The sequence below is a fragment of the Tauraco erythrolophus genome, chromosome 4 (assembly GCF_009769465.1).
Source record: "Tauraco erythrolophus isolate bTauEry1 chromosome 4, bTauEry1.pri, whole genome shotgun sequence".
NCBI classification, from domain to species: domain Eukaryota; kingdom Metazoa; phylum Chordata; class Aves; order Musophagiformes; family Musophagidae; genus Tauraco; species Tauraco erythrolophus.
Genome location: NC_141468.1, coordinates 16,488,713 through 16,513,224, shown reverse-complemented (window position 1 = coordinate 16,513,224; position 24,512 = coordinate 16,488,713). Strand labels below are relative to the sequence as shown.

At 40.6% G+C, this 24,512-nt stretch overlaps 1 protein-coding gene and 1 non-coding gene across 6 annotated transcripts in view; both read right to left on the bottom strand.

The window, feature by feature from the left end:
* PRKAR2B (protein kinase cAMP-dependent type II regulatory subunit beta) overlaps positions 1-24,512 on the bottom strand; it is a 93,252-nt gene that overhangs the window by 18,889 nt on the left and 49,851 nt on the right. For all 5 annotated transcript variants that reach the window (XM_086610002.1, XM_086610004.1, XM_086610005.1 and 2 more), the window contains 2 exons: positions 3,183-3,235; positions 1,631-1,714 (listed from right to left, as the gene is read on the bottom strand). In XM_086610002.1, the coding sequence (XP_086466128.1) occupies positions 1,631-1,714; positions 3,183-3,235 (137 nt within the window). The remainder of the gene's footprint in view (positions 1-1,630; positions 1,715-3,182; positions 3,236-24,512) is intronic.
* On the bottom strand, positions 9,062-9,135 carry TRNAK-CUU (transfer RNA lysine (anticodon CUU)). The gene has a single exon. It is a non-coding gene; the product is annotated as a tRNA-Lys (tRNA).

Genomic DNA, 24,512 nt, shown 5'->3' with positions numbered 1-24,512 from the left:
TAGGAAAGCCATAGCTCAAAATTAACATCATGGCAGATTCAGACAGAAGATCTGAAGGCAAAGCAGATCTCATCCAGAGGATCAATACCATAAGCAGATACTACCAAGAAACTGTGTAAAGCCAGAATTAGGAAAGCCATAGCTCAAAATTAACATCATGGCAGATTCTAGGAGCACATGATAATCCATTGGGTCACAGGGCTCAGAAGAGAGAAATGCTCAGAGACTAACAAAGAGGGGTCTGCCAAAATGCCATTGACAGGCTAATGTAACGATGGTCCAGCCAAGTGGAAGCCAGGACACAGCAACAATAAGGAAAATAAATAATAAAGCAATTTCACATCCGGAGCAGATGCCCACAAACCACTTTATCCCCCTGAAGTTATGCAGAAAAATAATTCGGGAGCGGAAGAGGGAAATGTTTGGGTGACTTCAGCTTGAACCAGTATAGTGGAAAAGCTAATTAACTACCCATTAGACAGCATAAAGGAGTGAGTTAGAAAATTCTGTGTCAGGATCCCTAGTGTCCCAAGAATGCACACATATTACCACCTACACTGAGACTCTTGATGCCCTCCTCCAGCTCTAACTGCAGGGTTCTGCAAAGCTGGGGGACTGTGGCTCACTGCTCCTCAGAGCCTCTCTGGGAGCAGGTCCCCAGGGTCAGGCCTCAGCCTTTGTGCAGACAAAAGCAGGAGATGGAAACCTGCAGCACAAATTAACCTGCGTTCTCTGTAACAGCACCTGACTTCCCAACAGAGCTGCAGGCTGGTCCTTCCATTAGCTCCCTCTTGAATCAAATTTAAAACTTTTTGTTCTCATACTTAAAACTCTACATAATTATTTCCCTTTCCCCCATGCTCCCTCCCCTGACAGCACTAAATGAATTCTCTTGAGAAAGCATGTGGTGTGCTGTGAGTCATCCCAACCTCAGTATGCATGTTTTCATTGATACACTCGCCTTTTCCCTTAAACAATTCTGTGCTTTTTGTAGCATCATCACCTTTGTCTGATCCAGACCACTCATTCACTGCATTTAAGCTCTCTTAAAAGCCCGTAATTGTTTTTACAAGCAATAGAAGGAAATCATCTGTACAGAAGAAAATTATCTGTAGCATTTTTACGGTATCTGTATTACGTGAAATAACAGTGTAAACACCTCACTAGTGCCCTTTTCTTTCCCTCTATTTCATAACTTGCTTGTTCAATTACATCTATAGCTAAACTGTAGGCTTTGGGGTAATTTTAGGTTTTGATGGAGCACTCAGCACACTTTTGGATGGTAAAAAGTAACTGGTAGAAACAAACCTTCCAGTTGACTGATAGGTTTATATACATCAATGTACAGCAAGAAGATTTAAAATAAGAAAACACAATGCTTTGCAATCATATTAATGTATATATTCACAATAATGTACTCCAAGACTACCATTCATGGTGGTGAACAAAAGGCTTTATCTATACATGACGAATCAGTTACAAAAATGGTATTTCTGGAGTTCAAAAAATGGTCAAGAAAGCATGCATAAGAGTTTACAAACGTCAAATCTGTAAACTTCTGTTCAAAAGTTCAAGAGAATGAATTCTTAGCAGCACTGCTAAACATTGTTCATTACCAAGAATCTCTTACCGGATCTAGGTTCTTAAAAAGAAGAATGTCCTTGCATGCCTCCTGCAGTCTGTTTCTTTGATCATCTGTTTTAGGATGAATAATCTGAGGGATATAATAGAAAAACCCTTAAAGTGGTTATCATATAGCACTAGCTGAAGGACTACGCTAATTTAGCTAAGAATTTTACACAATATTTTGGCCATGCTTCATAACACTTTAATTTCAAAACCTTCAGGATGTGAACAAACACTCAATGGTAACATTACATCACCATAGCATCAGCAAACGAAGTACAGCTGTATTTAAGCTAACATCATCTTTAAATTTGTAGAATCCAGTTCATTTCTGCAAGCCACTCTGGATACCTTTATCTCAACTATTGCTGCACAAACATTACTCTACTACTCTCTAATCATATTTGGAGCATGCATGTTTTATAAAGAGCACCACTGTTACGTTTAGCCATTTGCCATGACTACTTCCCACAGAACATTTTGTGAAATAGTACCTGTGTTAAATTTATATCAGAAGTCTCATAGAGTAAAAAGCAGACTTGGCACTATCCAAGCGAGCCAGAGACTTACTAAAGAGACTTCCTACAGGAAAGATGGGGAGAGGCTGTTCAGGAGGGCCAGTTATGATAGGACAAGGGGTAATGGTTTTAAAATAGAGGGAGGTAGGTTCAGGTTGGATATTAGGAAAAAATTTTTTACTATGAGAGTGGTAGAACACTGGAACAGGTTGCCCAGAGAGGTGGTGGATGCTCCATCCCTGGAGACGTTCAAGGCCAGGTTGGACAAGGCCCTGAGCAACCTGATCTAGTTGGAGATATCCCTGTTCCTTGCAGGGGGGTTGGACTAGATGACCTTTGAAGGTCCCTTCCAGCCCTAACCCATTCTATGATTCTAAATTACTGATATCTGGGTCAAGGTGAGTATCGATCAAGTTGTTCATTCAACTCATATGTTTAAAAAGGTATGCTAGGTTTCAAAGCTGTGATACTACAGGATAACCTTTTTGGCAGTTTTAGAAGCCAGAAATTAGGTAAAATACAAACATTTAAATTTGTCTTAAAAGTCATATTTATGCTATTTCATATCAAAAGCTAAGTGAATGCCTTTAAAAGTGTGACATAAGTAAAAGAAATATAGTTCATTAGTTATTGCACTGTACATCTGAAAATCTTAGTGATTTTATAATTTACCTTTTTTCTGCCTTATGAAAAATACTATAATATTGAGGAAACTAATGCAAGATTATGAGGACATCAAATAAGTACTTTTAGGAGCATGCGCTCTCTTGGCAAATATAATTGCACAAAAACGTTTCCTTAACAGACCACATGTCAAAGGTGTAGTAACTTAGAATAATACTCACATCAGGTCCTACACAGGTGACTATTACAGAGAATTTTTAAATGTTCCTTTAACATAAAACCCCAGGATCTTATTAAAATATATTATAATAAGGATGCTTTTGGAAATGAATGGTAATGCTGGTTACATTTTTCTTCCTAAATTTAATGCCCGAGAACCGAAAAAATAAGTGTTTGACTCAAAGCATTAAATACCCTAGATTCTGCGTCGTCCTCTTCCTCATCAGGATTGTAAGCTTCTGCACACACTGAAATTAAAAGAAAAAAAAAAGTATAATCTTAATTCAAAGCACAATAATCTTTCACAAGTTTTACAGAACAGAAAATGCACTGTGTGGCACAGTAGTAATATGCAGTAATGTAACATACTCAGAATCACAGAAGATACCACTGATAAGGTCCATAGCAGGTCATCTCGAAACTGCCAGTGAAACAAAGCTACACTTGTATCATTTTTTGACATGTTTTCTGTATTTTAAAAGACCTCTAATATACTTATAAATTTCTCACCTAATCTGCTCTAAATGATCTTGCCTTACTATCAGAATTTCTTTTTCTGATGTCTAAACTAACTCTTTCTTGTTAGACTTAAGTTATCCATACTGGATGCAGAGATAAGATCATTCCCTTCATCTGTGAAAGTTCAAGGTGGTTTGGGGCTTTTCGGTTTGGGTTGGGGTGCTTTTGGTTTTGCTTGCTTAATTTTTTCATGTGGCTTTTCTTTTTTTTCCTTTAATGCTTGAAAACTTTTCTCTTCTACCTATCTTTTACTTTTTAGGGTAAATAATTCTGGTTCTTCAATTTTTTTCCGTACAAGTCATCTTTTTCAGTTCTGTAACTATGCTCATTGCCATTTTCTGAACTCCCCCCAATTAGCCCTATCCTTATTGAAGTGTGATGCTCAAAACTGGACCCACTATTTGAGCTGACCAAAATACTGAGTACAAAAGATTAATTACTCCATACATTTTGCAGACTGTACGTCTTTTTCATCCATACATACCTTTTTCACAACAGCTTGATTATGTTTACTCATGTAACATTCATGACTTGCATATCATTTTCAAAACTCACTGCTTAACCAGCTGTCCTGTATACTGTATATGGCTATTGTGCCCAAGTGTAGTACCATGGACTTTCGCCTATTAAACATTATCTTATTTGCCAAGCCATTTCTCCAATGTGTCATGGTCATTTTCAATTCTAATCCTGTTCTCTGGCATCCTTCCGATCCATTCTCAACTTTGTAACAACTGCAAATTTAATAAGTGTACCTCTGATACATAATGCAGATTGTTACTGAAAAAAACAGAATAGTGTCTAAAATAAACTCTTGTGGAATACACACATGGCAGTGAAAGAGCAGTAGCTGTTTGGGGGTTACCTTATCCAACCAGTTTTGCAGCTATATCCCATGAAACTTACATTAAGACACTGCTTGATGTTTCCTAGCTTGTTTATAGGGGAGTCTTGTAAGACAGCATCCAGAAATTTCTTGAAGTGAAAATGTAGGACATCTGCTCCTTTTCATTTATCCACAAGTTTTAATCTCTCTTTTTTCTGTTTTTTTTTTTTCACGCACTCTCATTTTCTTTCTTCAGATTCTCTATGGCAATTGCTAACAGGGCTGAGACTGATTTAGCCAATTCTTCCAGTTTCCAAGTATAGCGTGTCTCAGGGACAGCTAACGTGGGAACACCTCACACGTTAGGTACCTTCTGATTTGTCTTTTCTCTATTCTAGGCTGTTTCCCGTATGCTGTTAATACCACTAGTGAAGACTGATGTGCTTCTGTTAAGCAGTAGAGCAACACTTTCCTGGAACATGCTCTTACCAGAAATATACTTCCAGAACAATTTCTGTTACTCCTCATGTTCTTTCTTGTATATAGTCTTTTCTTGTTCACATTTTTTGGCTTTGGCTTCTTTGATTATTGTTTTTTCTCTACATCTTTTGCTATTCTTTTGCACTTGTTCTAAATAATCCAAACCAGCTTTAATTTTCTACACAGTTCCTTCTTGTGCTTGATATAAATACAGCACTTATATTTTAGACAGATTAATTTTAATATGCTTTGTCATGGTTTGATGTGGAGGGGGGGGTGGTTCTGGTGGCAGGAGAGGGGTTTTGCTCCCTGCGACCTCCCCGCTTTTGGAACCGGGTTAGGCTTAGTTCTGGCCACCAGATCAGACTGCCATCCCCCTCGGGGTTGAGCCAATAGGGCGCCTCTGCAAATTGCCCTATTTAAGTCAGGACAAAGGAACCCAAAAAGGTGCTTTGCCCAGGATCGAGGAGAGAAGGGAGGAGGGCACTGCCCCCGCTCCCTGGCTCCCGGCCGGGCAGCTGCCTGCGTCGGGCCGGCGCCGCCCACGGAGAATGGCGGCGGCGGAGCCAGCTGGGGAACTCGGGGGCACACCACTCCCGGGGTGCCCACTGGGCTGAGTTCACCTGGAGAGGACTGAGATCTGAGAGAAACAGCCACATCGACAGCAGGTCAGTGAGGATGGAGCGGGAGGAGGTGTGCCGGAGCCGAGTTTCCCCTGCGGCTGATGGTGAGATGGCAGGCGGCCCCCCTGCCACCAGGACGGCCTCGGTGGAGCAGAGACCCACTCGCAGCCCGTGGGGAGAAGATGCCTGAGCCTGAGGATGGTCGTGTTGGGATGAACGACAAGGCAGAGAGGCATCTGGAGTCTGCGTGACGACCCATGCCGGAGCGAGTGGCTACAGCTCCCTAAGTACCCGAGACTGTGGTAAAGCCCACACCGGAGCAATCTGTGGGGAAGGATTGTTTCCAGTGGGCTGGACTCACACTGGAGAAGTTTGTGGATTTTTCCTCGTGGGTAGGGGATCCATTGGAGCAGGGGAAAAGGGTGTAAGGACTCCTTCTCCTTTAAGAAAGAGGCAGCAGTAACAGCACGGAATGAACTGACCTGCACTCCCCCAGTCCCTGCCCCCTGTGCTGCTGGGGGGAGGAGGTAGAGCCAGGAGGAAAAGGAAAGGGCGGGGGAAGGTGTCGGTTTTAAGATCTGATTTTGTTTCTTTCTGTCCTCTCGAGTAATCGGTTTTGTTTTCCCTTTGTCCTTCTAAGTAATCATTAATAAACTGTTTTGCTTTGAGAAAAGCCCTGTCTGTGTTGCCCAGGACCAGGTTCGTGAGTGCTCCCTCTGTTCTTGTCTCAACCCTCAGTCCCTTTCGTTTTTTTTTCTCTCCTCTCTACTTTACTGGAGAAGGAGAGACTGTGTGAGTTTTAGTTGCTGGATCAGCCTAAAACCACGACAGTCTTTTTGGCGCCCAATGTGGGGCTCGAGGAATTCGAGATAAGAATAGTGATTGGGAGAGGTAACGGGCAAAACATGGACTTCACAGTGCTGAAAAACAGAAGGACCTTGGGAAACTTTGATTGTTGTGACTGGTGAAGGGACAAGGGGTGGATTGTTTGTAAAATGTGTGTTCTTCTTCTTCTTCAATGTTGTTGCGATACTGTGTTCTCTTTCTGTAACTGAAGTTGTGCCTAAATATGGAATTCGCAGAGGCGAGGGGTGGAACCCAAACTGTCTTCAGTTTTGTCCTTCTCCTATGCTGTCTCAATTTGCATTTTTTCTATTTGTATTTTTTCTTTGAGGAACAACCAATTCCTTTAACTTCTTTTTCTCCAGACTCCTTTCCAAAGAGATTATGTCCACAGTCCTCTCATCCTCCTTGAATCCTGTTTTTCTGATTCTTTTACTCAACTTCTTTCTCTTCCTGAAATCTGTGAGCTCTGTCATCCCATGGTCATTCTCACACAAGCTGCCTTTTCTCTCTCTATTTTTGAACAGTTTATGCCTTAGAGTCAGTATCAAATAGAATACTTTCCCCTTAGATTGCTTTTCCCACAGTCTCAAAATTTGGTCATAAGTGCATGGCAAAAAATGTCAGGCAGTTGGTATTCTCCTTTATTGTTTTCCAACAGATGACTTTAATTAAAATCTCCTATCATCACCATCCCCTGTACTGTGCCAATAAAATTCTCCACCTACCTGATCTGTTTGGTAGTCTGTGTAATGCCTGCATAATGATGGAGCCTGTGAGCTTTTCCCCTTTTAGTATTACCCACAGAGCATCAGCACGTCCAACTCCCTCTACAGGTGGGTCACAGCACAAGTGTCTGAACCCAATATACAACAGCAACAGCTCCCTGTCCTCCCACCATGTCTTTGCTATGCTAGTTCAGTCACACTGTCACTTATGGATTAAGATTTCAGGTCCTCTAGTTTATTCCCTGCATTTTTTATATTATTATATGTCGGGGAGTTTCTGGCTGCTACATGGGCTAAACAGAAAGCACCTGTGCCTCATCAAGACAGGTGCTGAGTCACGTTGGTCAGCCGGAGATCACGTGACCCAGCACCTGTCTTGATGAGGCACAGGTGCTTTCTGTTTAGCCCATGTAGCAGCCAGAAACTCCCCCGACAATTATAGAAACAACTTCTAAAGTAGTGACCAGGCAGACCCACTAACCTCATCATTACCCCATCCAGTTAAGGTGACGTCATGGCAAAGCATATCATTGCACATATTATGCAGAGTCCCAAAGGAAATCTTCATCTTCACCATATCAGGCACCTAGCAAACACTAAAATGTCAACTTTACATAAAACTTGGCATCTTCAAAAACTTGAAGAAATTTGATAGAAGTCCCTCTGGAACTGACTGAAAGATTCCTACCAACTTTACTAGGAACTGGATTTGATCCCAAATAATTACAAATGCTCACAAAAGGAAGCCTGCATGTTGAACAGCTACAATATTTTACCTCTACATAAACAAAAAAGTTCCTACTGACTGTTTTATGGCACTATAGTTATTTCAGTCTCATCTGAAATAAACTTTAGGGGATTTTGTTTAAATAAGAACAATAATAACATGCCAAGTAAGCACCATAACCCATCACAACGTAAATCACTACTTTGTTTCAGCTGGTATTGGCCTCCCTGCCCTAGTGCATGTATGTGTACATGGGAGTCAACGAACCCGTATTACAGTACAGTGTGCTGCTGGGTGTGTGAAGAGTCTGTCCCAACCCGAGGAACAGTTACATCCTGTCGCTACCTCTGACAAAACATCTATATGAAAAAAATGATACAAACCAAGAATTTAATTTAATAGTTTTGATGTTGTTATCCCAGAACTGACTGCTCTCAGAAAGCCTAGCTGAACGCTGAACAGTCTTCCAGACCACACAAAAGAAACTGAATTTAGCCTCATCCATGCCCATCCTGAATCATCTTATCAGTCCCTTTGATGTAGCCTAAAGCAGCATCAGTCCAGACAGAGAGTATGTTCCTGAGGTCTTCTGTGTCATCTGGTGGCTCTGCTCTAACTTCACTCATCTCTGTTCTTCTTTATCACTGATTATGGACAATCTATTAAGAACTGCAGTTTCTCCTGGCTACTGCCTATGTGCCCAGACCTTAAAGTTATTTATTCTTATCATCTGTGATGAGAAACTTACTCTTCTGTTTACAATTCTGTACTTATTTTGCCTTAGCTTATCTTTTTGCCATAATCACAGATGGATGCATCTTTCATTTGATTCACAAATATTATACCAACGCTGTGGCTTTGTGTTTTAAATATGGAATTTCCTTTCCTTCCTTGCTTATTTCAGTAGTCTGTCCTGCAGACTTTATAGTCTAGTAACATACTAATTTCTGAGTGTGTAGCACTGGATGTCTCGTGGAAAAACTTGACACATTTTACTTCTGTTCTTGAAATACGGTTTCTGACATTACTATGGTCCACTGAAATTCATGACATGAACACTGATGGTTTGGCACATGAGAATCGCAACGACATAAAACATCTAAAACTAAGTAAGATGCCTCTTATGCAGACATCCATATCTGCAGAAGTCATCTAGATTCCAGTTACAGTAAATGGAGACAAACATTTATGAAGTGATTCATCTGACCTGTATTACAGGTCCAGATGAAGGTGAGATTAATTTAAAATGTGACTCCATTTTACTGGAGTGGGAGAGCTGCGTGGGGTTTAGTTGCTGGATCGGCCTAACCCACGATAGTCTTTTTTGGTGCCCAACGTGGGGCTCAAACCCACAACCCTGGCATTAAGAGTCCCATTGCTCTACCGACTGAGCTAGCCAGGCCAAGGGGTCCATGACTTTCCTTACGATTTGTACCTGAATTTTAAGATTGAGGGCCAAACTGGCCAATTAGTATTCCATATCATGCAGCATCATGCCCAGTATAAAAGTGAGGGTCAGCCGGAAAGAAGGGCTTTTGCCCTTCTGCGACTCTCACTTTCGGGCTCTCAGAGTGTTTTCTTTCTCTCTCTCTCTCGCTCTCTGTCTCGGGGCCTCCTGTTCGTTCGGGATCATGGTATCGAGTTTCATCTATTTTGGGATTGCAGCTTCGTAACGAGACAGGCCTCGGTCAAGGGGTGGTGAGCAATTACACTCTACATCACTCGTTTGCATATGTTTATCCTTGTACATATCTGTGTATATATATATATATATTGGTAGTGGTAGCAGTAAATTGTTCTTATCTCAACCCTCGGGTCTCTTTTCTTTTTCCTCGTTGATTCTCTCCCTCATCCCTGGGGGTCGGGGAGGGTGAGAGGGGACTGTGTAGGGTATAGTTGCCGGAGCGGCCTAACCCACCACACTGGCTGAGATAAACCCTATCCCTCTTGAGATGAGTCCTGATAGTTATAACAAGCTGCAAGACTGGTTTCCCCACTTCTCCATTTAGTCCACATTTCTTGGAAAACAAAGAAATTCATCATCTGATGATGATGACAGGTTGCTCATGCAATAGCACATCATCTTTATTCTTTTTGTCTATTCCAGGGAGACAGTCTGTGGTCCTCATTGCTTTTGTCTAAGGCTTGACTGGCACCACAAACAACAATGGGGATTAGGGATGGTTGGACTCGATGATCTCTAAGGTCTTTTCCAACCTAGAAATCTATGAATCTATGAATCTATGAATTATTCTGAACCATTTCACTGCTGGTGGCTGCAATACTCATAGTGTTTCGGTATTTTGTTTTTCTACCTCTCCAGTTCATTCCACGTTCCTGATGGTACACAGTGCATGGTGACTATCACGCTCAAATGCCCTGCCACATTTTGCTCCGTGTCACAGCTGGATTCAATACTCACATCATTGCTCAAAAAGCAGTCCTAATACTGTTCTTAGAGACCTATTTCATCCCATGCATAATTACAGCATTAAAAAACAGTGACACAAACACTACATATTTCTCCACCGGTTGCAAAGCTCAGCTAAGTGAAAGTATTTTTATTCAGTTTTTCCAACTGAGGGTTATGCTTCACATATAATTCCCCAAACAAGCCTAAATTCATCAATGCGAAATATTTGTAGGAAAAAATCTGAACTGTCAAAAGGCAGTGCATTATTAATATACACATGCACTGAAAACTGCAGATATAACTCTAGGTGGATTGCTTTGTCAGCAAGAAGAGGTAAGCTTTTATGATTTCTAACTCATCACTCCAAGTTAAGCCAATTTTCTGGATTTCAGCTAGTAAATATCGTTTTATATTCAAAACAAGAAATACGGTCATTTCAGATATGAATGAATTCTAAAATGAAAATTAACATACATCTAGTAATTTTAAGATCACAAAAAAACATTAGTCATGCTCTATCTACTCCCTTGATGTATCAGGAAATAAGAAGCTATCAATAATTAAATGAACGAAAATTCATACATAATTATAAAATAATGTATTACACTCAAAACATGGCAGGAAAAACAATCAGTAAGTGTGTACCTTTTGCAAACCACAGAACTCCCAAGTCATAAAGTGTATTACAAAGAATTTTAAAAGAGAAAAAGATCTGTGGAAACGTATCTTCATTCCATCCAGGGAACATCAAGACTACAGTTTTGCTGGCATGACTACCAGGCTGGAGCATGAAAACAGACCATCTCTAGCCACTGTAGCTACATCAGCACGCCATACATCCCTACAAACTTCCCCGATGACGACAGCTATGCCCATCCCCTCATACAGCAAGAATGTCACTTCCCTAGTGGTGGCTTCAAACTAGACTATAAATACTACTGGACCTCTAAAGTTTCTGATACAGAAACCCATTTTTTAACATCTCACCAGTTCCTACCACTGCAGGGTGAACTAGCAAGAGAGCCAATCCCAATTAAAAAGAGATCAAAATCCCAATTTCATAACTAGCAAACCTATGTGATGGTAGCTATGAACAATAACAAGTCCATTATTATTTCTAGAACTGATTTTGACTGGACTACATGGAAGATGAGATTGAAGAGTTGTAAGTAAACATAAGGACTGAAGAACAACCCAGAAAAAGAACATCAACTTTCTCCTCTCTCTGAGCACACAATGAGATGAGATAAAATTTATCTGATTCCACGCATGATATAATAAGGCAATACCAACTGGCTCCACTGCTGAGATACACCATTTGTACAAAACTCTGGAACTATTTCAAGGAGTTTAAATTCCTAAATTCAAGTTTAAATATAGGCTAATTTGGAACAAAGCATGATCACTGGGGCTATCATTTCCCATGACACCATCAAAAAGAAGGCATCTGAGAAATGTCTATGCCTGACAAGGTCACTAAACTGAAACTTTATCTAGGCATAATTAGGCAAATTAATACACAGAATGCCTGATACCTTGATATTCTGTGTTATTACTATATCAGACATAGAGCATTTACATTACAAATGCTACCCAAACTGGAATAAAAGTACATATGCTCCGGCAAAAGATCTGGCAATCAGAGAGACATGAATATTGAGATTTCCTCACATGCAACAAACCAAAAATGGAAGAAATTCCCCTCCAATCTACCAGATTTATGGAGGAACGACTTTTGAGTGATCCACCACCTAACACAAATCAGTGTTCAGAACACCAGCCTAAAAATCCAAAGCTGGATAAAATCCAGACGGCTTGTTTCCTCTTTATTATTAGGAAGGTGGCCTTCAGTTCATTAGGCAGGGACTGACTGAATCAGAGTCTTGGCAGCACTGCCTAGACAATCCATTTCAAGATCGGCCGCTCATGAAGGACAGTTATCTTTCAGCATATAGACTGAAATTCTCCAGAGACTGCCTGATAGTCATGAACACAGATCAAATACCAAGTTTGCACTCAGCTACGCAGCTCAATGGCAAAACCTTTTGCCAGAGTTGGAAGACCTTGCTCAGCCTGCACTGCATGCCTACAAGAAATCAAAAACTTGCACAATTAGCTTTTCCACTGTATTTTCTCTTGTTCATCTGCTACCAATGCTATTTCTAATGAGTCAAACTAAGATATTTCCTCCAGCATTTCAAAGTAACATGAAGTGCCTAATATAACCTAACATCTTGAATGAGGTCCATGCCAACAGCAATTCATAGAACCTCCCAAGGATTCTCCGTTCAAAAGTCCACATGGGGTTTATTAATATTTCACCAATCCTCACACCGAAGCAGAGATTTCATCAAGATTGTACTGAACACTATGAAAGCCAATTTGAAGAAACATGATGACCCACACAAGACATTTTTGGATAACTTTTTCCCAGTTGAGTTATTCATGTGTGGGCACCTTTGCACAAGTTCCTTACTATTATTTGGTATACAACAGAGAAAATTGCCATGTGTTAGACCACAGTACTTTCCTGTACTCCAGAGGCCAAAGCACTCTGCATCACAGCTAACACGCTCATTGCTGGGTCAAAGATGCACGTTCTTCCTTGAAATCATAGAAGTCTGAATGACTAAATAGGCTCCTCCACAGAAACAGTATGTTCCACCACAAGTAGTTGAAAAGACTTCCCTGTTTTTAAATAGGTAAACAGAGAGAGACTTTAACAGAATTTCCAAAAGGACTTACATGGTATTTAGTCCTCTTACTAGTCTTGTTTCAGTTCTTTGCATAATTGTGTAATTGGCCAATACGGTGCTAAAAAACCAACCAGGCTTCTGGCTGATGGTAGGAGAGAGTTTTGCTTGAATTCTCAGGAAGTGATTGACTTCATCTGGCTAGGTGGTGAAAACCAGCACAAATACACATGAGAGTGTCTAGAACACTGCAAGTAGTTATTAAACAAAATCCTTACAAAAGTAAGATGCATTTCCAGTAGAAGAGTTTGCCAGTATATACCATGTACTATACTACTTACTCTATAAGCTTTCCCAGTATAGCATATGGAATAGCATAACATATAGCAACATACTGTACTCTGATGTTGACTTGTATATCCTTCAGTTCCCATTCTCATAGGAGTCCAAGCAGTTCACAATGCTACAGTGTGTTACTTGGGACTTATGTGAAATATGCATAAATATTTAACAAAGTCTGAGCCGACACAGAGCTCTCTGCATACATTTCAACTTTATATTTGCTAATACTACAGAATAAAAACAGAACTGCACTCAGCTCTTCCTCTCATATTTAGTACTTCATAGCCATCAACTACACGTGTTTTTCTTATAGAAAAGTCAGCATCAGGAAGATCTCAGAGAGTGTATGTTATTTTCCCACTAGAAAACTCACCTCTTACATAGAAAGTGAGCAGATATAAATTGCAGCTGTTAAGAAAACATATTCCGAACAATGTAACCTAATCTTTTTGCCTATTTTGTATCTGCTTTATACAAACATTTAATATTATTTTACATCAAAATATTTTTCAGGATTCCAGATACATTTCAAATACTAAACAACTTTGAAACCTGATTTGCTACAAACATTTTAAAAAATGAAGCTACAACTGTTCATCTCCAAAGCCTACATCCTGAGATGTACATATTTGCATTTTTAAACTAGTAAGAGTAGTACAGTTTAAGGAAACTATATACAATGCCATAAACCACAATACCAGCTTGTTTTTACCCAAAATGAATTATCTGTCCAGTCTGACAGTGTTTGTAATTTACACTGTACATCATGTCAGGTTTCATATAATAGAGCCAAAAATGATAAAACAGTTGCTGTTGATTTGTACTAAACTATGCAAACTTCAACAAGAAACTATTTAGATGAGTTCTAATACATTTGAACGCACATTAAAGTGGTCAATAGCATACTTATCCACTTCTTCAAAAACTACTGTAGCCAAATTTTTCAAAATTGATGTCAAAACTGTATCTATTGAATACCTTAGGGAGGAAACAGAAATAGACTTTCAAATGAATTTATTACTCATGAATCTCTTTTAATCGCTCCTTTGGTTTGTCTACTCATGTCTTGCCCTCAATCTTGCAAAATATCTGAAAAGGAGGCATTAGTTCTGGTTGTTAAATGAAATATGTGTATTTAGGGGCTTAACTATTAAAAATAATTATTTTTAATGATGGGTTAAATATGAAAGATGCGTACAGAAAGACACCACTGAATTTACAAACCTAGCAGAGTACACCAGTACACCATGAAACTATTAATACAACAGAACAAAAAAAAAAATAGAAAATGGGAGAAAAATACAAGCAGAACTGCCTTGAAAAGAAAGTACTCACATTTTGGAGTTATGAGAAGACATTGAAGGTGAGATGTAAGAACACAACTTTCCATTCAACCCTCATCTACATTCCAGGCATGACATTGCATGATCTGGAATACTCCATTGGCCAACTTGGCACTCAATCCTAAATCTAAATTCAAATCATAAAAGGAGTTGTGGGCCCTTTACCCCGGCCGTGCTCCTCCCAAGCCTGTCGTGCTCCTGCACACCGGCAAAACAAGGGAAGCCGGAAGGTCCTTGAGGTCTCGGCACTGTTGTGGGTTAGGCCAAACCCCACACACAGCCGGTCACTCACCCTCCCCCACCCCCAGGAATGAGGGAGAGAATTAAAGGAGAAACAGGAAACCCGTGAGTTGAGATAAGAACAATTTAATACAGATGATTTAATACACAGTGTAGATGCTCACCACCCCCTCGTATGCGAAGCCCGTCTCGTCCCGAAGCTGCAATCCCGGACGAATGCGAGGCCCCGAAATAGAGAGGTGCAGAGAGAGAGAGATAGTACTCCGAGAGTGGGAGTACTGGGAGAGAGAAAAAAAAGGCAACAGAGCAAAAGCGCAGCAAGCGCAAAAGAGCAAAAGCGGCGAAAGAGCCAAAGTGCAAAAGCCCTTCCGTCCGGCTGACCCTCACTTTTATACTGGGCATGACGCTGCATGATATGGAATACTAATTGGCCAGTTTGGCCCTCAATCTTAAGTTCCACCACAAATCACAAGGGGAATCGTGTCCCCCTTGTCCCAACTATGCTCCCCCCTTATCCCGCCGTGCTTCTGCACTCCGGCACACTGAAAAGTCCTTGGAGTTTCACATCCAACCACAAACATCAACTTGCTATCAACTTCTCAGAGCGAGCCTCTGAGTAAAACCAAAACATGGAGCTCTTCTAGCTGCTAAAAAGAAGAGCTAACACTGTCCCAGCTAAAACCAGGACAGGCACCAACTATAAACATCAGTGCACTATGAATATTCTTCTCATAACAAATCCCATGTTAATCCAAAATATGAGTTCTTCCAGCTCTTTTCTTTCTTTAGAAAGAAAAACTAACTCTATTCCAATCAAAACCAGGACACGAAGAGGTGAAAAACCTGCCAATAGCAGTATGATTGATCATCCAGCAAAACGAGGAAGGTTCAGATAACACTAAATCTAGAATACTCTTAGGAAGCTTTGGAATGATGTCTAATTAAGTCGTAATTACAAGAGTTCCTCAGATGCACGTGTCAAAACCACTGTTCCCATGTACAGAGTAGACTTGGTCTGGGTCGCTAAGGAACTGCAAAACTCAATCTCTACAGGCTTTACAGGAAACCCTGCATCCACAGGGGATTCAGAATAGCAAGCTGAGGATAGGCACCTAAAAAAGAGGTGGAGTCATCATTTTAAAAGAATGGTTGCTATAGCAAATTTACCTTTGGTTTTCACAGCTATGGGATCAAGGGAAGGAAGCTTGAACCTACCTTTCTCTCTTTTCCAGAAATGCCCTACGTTCTACATTACGAAATACTTTGTAATGAGATGCTCTTCATTCCTCCCGGGCCCAGGCTGCTAGGCAAATTAAATGCAGTAATAAGCTAAAGGAGCTTGTCTCTTCGAATTTTAGCATTCTGATTTTAGGTATGTTGGCTTTGGTCAAATGGGTAAGTCACGCTCACATAATCCTCTATATAAGAAATATGATAAACCAAATTTCTGAATAGGTTCCAGATAAAACAGGAAGACAGGTAGACAAAAAACATTATGGAAAATATTTCTGCCAAGTTTTGAAAAGATTGATTTTGAACATCTGGTTTCCCAACAATTCCAGAAAATCCATTTAAGACTTTTTGCTGACAGGATTCTCTTTAGATAGCCAAAGGAAGTTTAGAAGACAAATGATAACTATGAAATAATATATGCTGTTTTACTTTTTCATAGTCAAAATATATACTGTTGTTATGAAATAATACTGGTACTACATACTAAGGTAAGAAAGCAAACACCCAACATAGCAATCACCACATGCTCACCTACATCTGTAATGGTGCAAACAACTGTAACAAGCCAAAAGGAGGACTAAAATTATTATCCTTCCAAGAACTGGGACTGTAATCACCCTGAGAACACAGATTACCACACTTATATTCCCTAATAATAGCAGTTGTCCATACCTGTGTGACTACTTACCACTCTGAACAAGAAAGAAGGCATCAAGGTGTCTCAGAACTAGTTAATCTTTTTCTAAAATAAAAAAAAAAAACCCAAACATCCTAAACTTCCACTCATTCAGCTAACAAGCTGTCACTACTTGGAACTAATATTTCTCAGAAAGTCCTCAGCAAAAGGTAAACGCAGACAGTGTACTCTGATGACTGAAAAAGCTGCATCTCTATTCCCAGCTTTCTAAACACCCTCCACCCCTCCTACACATACACATTTGGTACTATTATGAACTAAACACCACCGTATTAAAGAGACTAAATGGCTGAACACACAAACTGATGTGAGTCTAGCTTTTTCCTGCATACTGTAAAACTAGTTTTATTTCTTCTTCTGCCTATGGATCTTGGAGATGTCCACAGTGCTGTTTCGCTCCCTCTTGTTTTATAGCAGTATTAGAAGATGCAGAAAGGCTGGATGAGGTGTCATCAACACACATAGGACACTCCAAACTGTACGATTCTTTTATGCTGGTCACCACCACTTAACTCCATTTTCTCAGTACCTACTTAAAACCACATTGCACTTGAAGAGGAACTTGCTACAGATGAATCCAGGAAAACTGACATAATATAGGCAGGAGAAGATCATTGATGAACGCCTGACAATGTGACCTCAAACAGCCTCAGACTGTCAAGACAGTTGTTTTGGACCTCCTAGTCTACTCCATACCCAAACGGCTGTGGTAACAAAAGCACACTTGTCCATTTGCAACTGACCAAGAAAGACTGTGCTCTTTACACTCCATGAAGAACGGACCAAAGTGATCCATGCATGAACAGCCTTCAGACTTCTGTAACAGACTTCTGTAACAATCTTCAACAATTACATCACATTATCTTGGAAAAATCGGCCCATATCTTCACAAACACTTTGCTGCTGTATTCCAGTATTCTCCATTTTCTGCAGAGTTCCTCGTTTTATGCAAACCCAACACAGAATCTCTTGTCTTAAGACGCAGGATCTCCACTGGGTCCAGCTCTTGCCACAACCACAACCTTACACTGTTTCAGCAGAAAATTAAACTGTGAGAAAACACAAGAACGCTCATGAATGCAAATGAAGCAACTTTCTCAGCAACTGAACCCACACCAGAAAACCTCAGAATAAAAGTGGACTTGCCATTTTGAAAACTAAACACAAAATTCATGCTTCTAACTCAGTTTCCTCTTGGTCAGCTATACACGCAAAACAGTTCACACTTTTGAGGAAATAATATACCCATTAAACTATTCTTATTGAATGGAAAGGAGGAAAGATTTTTATTTCTATTTTCACTTCAAAAGAGGAGAAACAGTAACACATGCCCACTCTGTAAACTACAATTTCTTTTAATTTGGATGGGAAAAATATAGATTCTAGCCCGAGCCAGACACCTTACATTTACTGAAACCAATATCCTAGGAAAGCATGTATCCCAGATGGCCACTTCTCAGAAAAGCTACTAGAATTACAGTACAAGTTAAACAAAGAGTTAACATCTTACTTTGCAGGGTGCTAGAATTCAAGCTTACAGTTCAGTCTTTTTCTCCCAGGAAAGGAAGCACCTACAGATGCTCTTGAGCAACAACTCATTAAATATCAAAGGAGAATAAATGAACCTTTAGGATAAGACAGAGCAGTATCTAGCTTCTTCAGCAAAAACAGTCGTGTAACAGCATCTTCTTTTAGAGATTAAACTTACACGGAATAATAGAGGCCACACAGAAAGCTGAAGGAATCCCAAGGAAACTATATTGCTTTATAAATGTCTCGTGTTTAAGCAGTAGTGCTAAAGAACTTCTTGATTTAATTTGTACACAGTTCCCTTGACACTTCTAGAAATTTCAGGTTTAATGACTAAATAATTATTCAGTGTAAAAGTTATCAAGATAGCAGCGCAGCTGTGAGATAACAAAAATATTCCAGTTGAATGAACCAGACCATTTGCTGACTGAGGTACCCACTGCTGATATATTAAACTATTCTAATTTGAAAGAAATAGAAAACAATAAAAAGTAATAAAAATTAAAAGCAACAAATGTTAAAAATAAACAATGTCAGACTTAGAATATTGTGACAAATTAATTTGAAGGTACTACATTTAGTGTAACCACTTATAAATCAATATGGGGTTTTTTTACACTCTCAGGGGCCTTTCAATGTGCCAACCTATAAAACAAAGGTAAGTTACAACTAGTCGATGCTCACAAAGATGCACTATACTCACAAGCCAGTGTACAGATCATTCAAGTCTGGTGAACATTTTTCATCTTAGACTACCCTCAGCAGAGGCACATGCACCCAAACATCCTTTGTCCTCATCCTCAGCCCTGCAACAGCACAGGCTGGGCACCCCATACTCAGGGAGCAGCTCCTCTAGAATGGCCCTGAGGGTCTTGGTGGGCAGCTGCTAACCACAAGCCAGCAGTGCCCCAGCAGCAAGGAGGACTAGCTGCCTCCTGGCCTGTATGAACAGAAGTGATCATCCCTTTCTACTCCAGGCTCATTAGACCACATCTAGAATCCTGGGTCCACTTTAGGGGCCTCCAATAAAGGAGAGACATTGATAAACTGGAACGAGCTCAGCAGAGGGTCACCAGGATGGTCAAGCACTTGCCCTGTGAGCAGAGGCTGAGGGAGGTGGGTTTGTTCAGCCTGGAGAAGAGACAGCTTTGGGGGACCTGACAGCAGCCTGGCAGTACCTATGGGGAGGTCACTGAGGCTGAGAACAAGATGCACAAAGAGAAATCGATAATAAGGAGAAACTGAAAGGTCAAGTTAATAGTGGTACATATAGAAGAATGATCATCAAAATATGGAAAAAGTATTTCCAAATGCTTAACATGAGCAGCATCTACCTTCAGCATGCTGGTGAAGACTGCAGGAACTGCAGACAGGCAAATGCATAAAAGACAAAAATGCTGTACCAATTGTAGCCCTGAGCATATTACTGGTGTTTGTGTCCCAATGCCCCTAACAGATCAGGGAGACCAAAGTTCACTACTGTTTAATGGTAAAGAAACTTCTGCTTCTGTGTACTTAACTTGAAATTATTATTATTTTGCAGATACAGCCTTTAGTTTAACCATCTGATGCTTCACTCAAAGCTCTTCACCCTGATAAAAGCACAGAATGAAACAAAAGGAGAAAATGTTCAACATATCCAACAATGGCCTGCAAATTTTTGAAGCAAAGCAGGACATTGTTCTGGCGACCGAAAAAAAAGAGAAGCCATCATACGACAGATTCTTAGCAAACATCAGCATGATTCTATACAGTCCAGAACTCTGAAACCACAATGTCCTAGTAAAAACAGCAGCTGCCATGAACCTTGAGGTCACACCTACACACCTAGAGTACCTTGAAGATAGAATCATAGAATGGTTTGGGTTGGAAGGGACCTCAAAGATCATCGAGATCATCTAGTTCCAACCCCCCTACCATGGGCAGGGACACCCTCCACTGCACCAGGTTGCCCAAAGCCTCATCCAACCTGGCTTTGAACACTTCCAGGGATGGGGTATCCACAACTTCTCTGGGCAACCTGTTCCACTGCTTCACCACCCTCAGAGTGAAAAATTTCTTCCTTATATCCAATCTAAATCTACCCTCTTTCAGTTTAAATCCATTGCCCCTTGTCCTATGACTACATGCCCTTGTAAAAAGTCCCTTTCCAGCTTTCCTGTAGGCCCCCTTTAAGTACTGGAAGGCTGCAATAAGATCACCCCGGAGCCTTCTCTTCTCCAGGCTGAACAGTCCCAACTCTCACAGCCTGTCTTCATAGCCGAGGTGCTCCAGCCCTCAGATCATCTTCACGGCCCTCCTCTGGACTCACTCCAGCAGCTCCGTGTCCTCCTTGTGTTGGGAAGCAATGGAATTCTGGAAGCAATGTGGGCTTCAGCAAGAAGTCCTGTTAGTCAGTGAAAGCTGGATAAAGACAACACAAGAACTCCAGAAGCTGCCATCTTTCAGAACAAACAGAATCTGATAAATCTCAAGCCAGAACCACAAAGATAAAAACAAACACGTACCTATTGGTGGGTTTTTTTGACTGCCAGGCATTTAAGATCACCAGGAATGAATGAACTGCATCAGAACACAGAGAGTCCACATTCATAAAAACATGATGTTTCCTCAGCAATTGTACAGGCAGTAAAATGGCGAAAGACAGCCTTCTCCTAAGAAAGTAAACTGATTTCAGAATGACCTTATTACTGGAGAGCAACACCAGAAGGGCAGACAACTGATGCAAAATACCCATGGGGTCTCCATGTGTTTTAATTACAGAAATCTTGAGCTAACCTTCCACTCACCTGAACATAACTTGACAAGAATACTGGCTGCTGTAGTACATTAAACACTGTCCTCTCTAGCATGAGACAGAGAACGCCCAGCCAGAGCCATTGTCTCAAGAAAATGTAGGGGGGGAAAAAAAGGCTAAGCCCACATCCTGAAATGAGATCCAACAATCCATCAGGTGCAATCATAGAATCATAGAATGGTTAGGGTTGGAAGGGATCTTAAAGATCATCTAGTTCCAACCCTCCTGCCATGGGCAGAGAAATCCTCTACTACACCAGGTTGCCCAAATGAATGACCATTACTCTTACAATACCCACAGCTCCTTTTCCCCCTTCTGGAATAACATGCGTTTGCAAATGACCACCACCACCACCGAAAGTGTCCAAGAGAACACTGATTTTCCTATCCACATTCACATCCTAGGGACTCTATCATGGCACTAAGGGTGTAAGATTATTTCTGGTGCTGAGGGATCAATGATGAGGCCGAGAGAACATGGTATAGTAACAAGCTAAATGCACTTTCTAAAACTTTCTTGAAGAAAGTGCTGCATGTTACAACTGAGAACAGAGTGTAACTTCTACAGAGACATCTCCAGTTGGTGCCAGGGGATCGGACAGAGCTGTAAATCACACGGTTGCTGAACTGGAGAAAGCTGATATATACTTAACACCTTGGTGTTTATTTGTTAAGCCAGTGCTACGGAGTCAGTGGCAATACACAAGCTACATCCATGTCACAAGACTCTGTGGTAACTTCATGGGCCCCACTGGTCTCCTCTTTATCATGACAGACCTGGAGAAAGACAGGCACCTCCTTGAGGAAGGCATCTTAGGAACGGCATCCCAATCAGTTTGGTCCCAGAGGTGCACGGAGCAGTGCTGGTCCCTGGCAGTGACCAAGAGGCTCACTGCCACCTCAGACACCTAAACCAGATGAGGCCTTCGTGGCTTTCTCAGTTCCACTCCTGTGTAACACAGGCACCCGATTCCTTCGCTTGCTAAATTTAAAAGAACACCAAATTCAGAGCACTTATCAGGAATGCACCACTTTCTAAGCAATAAAAATATTTCACATAAGGATCAAAGATGGAATTCAAACCTCCCAAGTCTCACAGCAATAGACATCAAAACACAAAGACATACTGCTCTAAACATAAAGAACAAGATACAGAATAATCCACCATCCGAAAGACAATCTGCCTAAGGAGAAAGCGGTTCATCTCTGCAGAGTGGCTGGAGGAGCAGACATGTCCCTGAGCATGTTACAGCTTGTGCTGTAACCCAGTCCTCCCTCTGAGGATGAGGGAGGGTCGGGCATCAAATCCCTAACAGGTGCTGCCAGGGAAAATAATGATGCAATCTGCAGTGAGGAGGAGTATGTATACTGACACTGTCAATGTTCACCTAGAGAATCACCCACAGAAAGACACAATTATTTATTGATGATAACAAAACTATCTAAAACAGACATGAATTCCTACTGTTACACTTACAACCAGTAAGAAAAAAGGCTTTCATATTTTCTTTTATTCTTTTTCAAGAACAGTTCAGAGTAAAGTGTTTGCTATTATGTTGTCACCACTGAAAATCTAATGACTTAGAAAAGGCATAGCAGAAGAGGGAAGATAAAAAAAATTCAGTGAGCTACTAATGAAGGAAATTCTAACATCTTCCAGATCATATAAACCCATTCATAACTCATCAGCTTACTACACTAACCTTTGAAAATTACAGATTTAAAAAAAATCAGTCAAAACTTGGTAAAAAAAGGTATTAATATTACCACTGGTTTCAGTGGGCATAGCAGAAGGCCCTCAGAATAGTTTTAGGCCCTCATGAAGGTAATTATTAACATAATACACCTGTATGGATGAAGCCAGGTAATAACTATAGGACTAAATAAGAAGTAGAGACACCACGTAAAAGCACTGTACATACAGTATGGGTAGCCTGTGGGATCCAGAGAATGGTGGATACACCATATACAGAGCCTCCACTCCCTCATACTGGTGCATCTGTCCCCCGTAGTCCCCAGCCATTCCTTATATCTGCAAGAATATAATAGAAAGAAAAGGCGTAACAGGGTGCTTCAAGACCTAAGAGAAGATGGGAGCACATGGTTCAGGGTCTCCACTCCCTCACCCAGGTACCACGCAACAATTCCAAGGCCTTCAGTTCTCCATCGTGAAGAACAAACTACTAAAATTGAATGGCCATAAGGGTATGGTGCAAAATGCTTATGTTTAACGCAGCTTTTAAAAGGCAGGGGAGTACGGCTAAATGGATTGCAGTTACGAGCTCTTGTTCCAATCTGGTTTGCAATGTTTATCACTGTAGTTATGTATCGTGATAAGCACAAAAGAGAGAGCATGAATAAAACTGGGTTTCTCAAGGAAACAAAGATCAAAAGACTTGAAAGTAAAAAGAACCCTCAAAAGCCTAAAAAGAAAGTTTTCTAGTCACCAGTTTTGTTGCCTTCAAAAAGAAAGTAAAATCCTAACTTATATTCCCGAATATCCATGTCAGAGGTAAAAGGAAATACTGTACAGTTCCCAAAACATGTTTGTGGCTGTATCAACCAACGGAACAAGGACTCAACTGGAAAATAGAATTGTAAGTCTTCACTGGACACGATCCTCCACAAAAATAAGAGGGTAATATGAAGAAGCAAACAGCCATGCTGCTCTCACTTCATTTTGTGTGGAACACAAAATAAAACCGTATGTTAAAAACTCCCAAAGTTCTGATCCTAAACATTTGTTTAACAGAGAAAGAAGTGTACATACATATCCCAGATGGATGGGAACAAAGAGCTTCCATTAATCCAGCAGGCCAGGGTTACATCGTTCCCTTCTGTTAAGCCACTTATGTACATGGCCTTATGGTGCAATTTCATAACCTAATCATTAAAGAGTGTTGATTTTCTCTTCAGAAGGAAGGACAGTGGTAGTTCTAACTTTGCAGTCATGAAACCAATGCAAGGAAGCAAAATGGAGAAGTTTTATTAAAAAGGAGCATTCATTAAAAATGGCAACATGGCGATGTAAATGCAGAGTTCCTGCTGGTACCACTTGTATGATAAATGCGCTAAGAAACCCGGTAGTTGGACGTGATTGCAACCATTCTATAAATAGGCAAAATTCCAATTGCTCATATAAATAATGTCTTTGAAAATGATCCATCAGTCACGTTGTGTTCCGATTAAGGGCCCTGCATGAAAAGTGTGAACTGAACAGAAACGCTCCTGAAATTTGCTTCCTCTCTTGTACAATACGACTACTTGGCACTTCAATCTCCATCCAACCGAGCACCTTCATCCTCACTGAGATCGATGAGAGATACTGAGCACTTTCTAAAAATAGGGTCTAGTCCTGAACACAAAGGCTTAATAAATTCACGAAAGAAAATGTAACTCACAATCAGTCAGTTTTAACTTCTGGTAAACAACTTTTTTCTGCTTAATAATTCAACCTCAACACAGAGCTTTTAATCATAAATTTTGCCACAT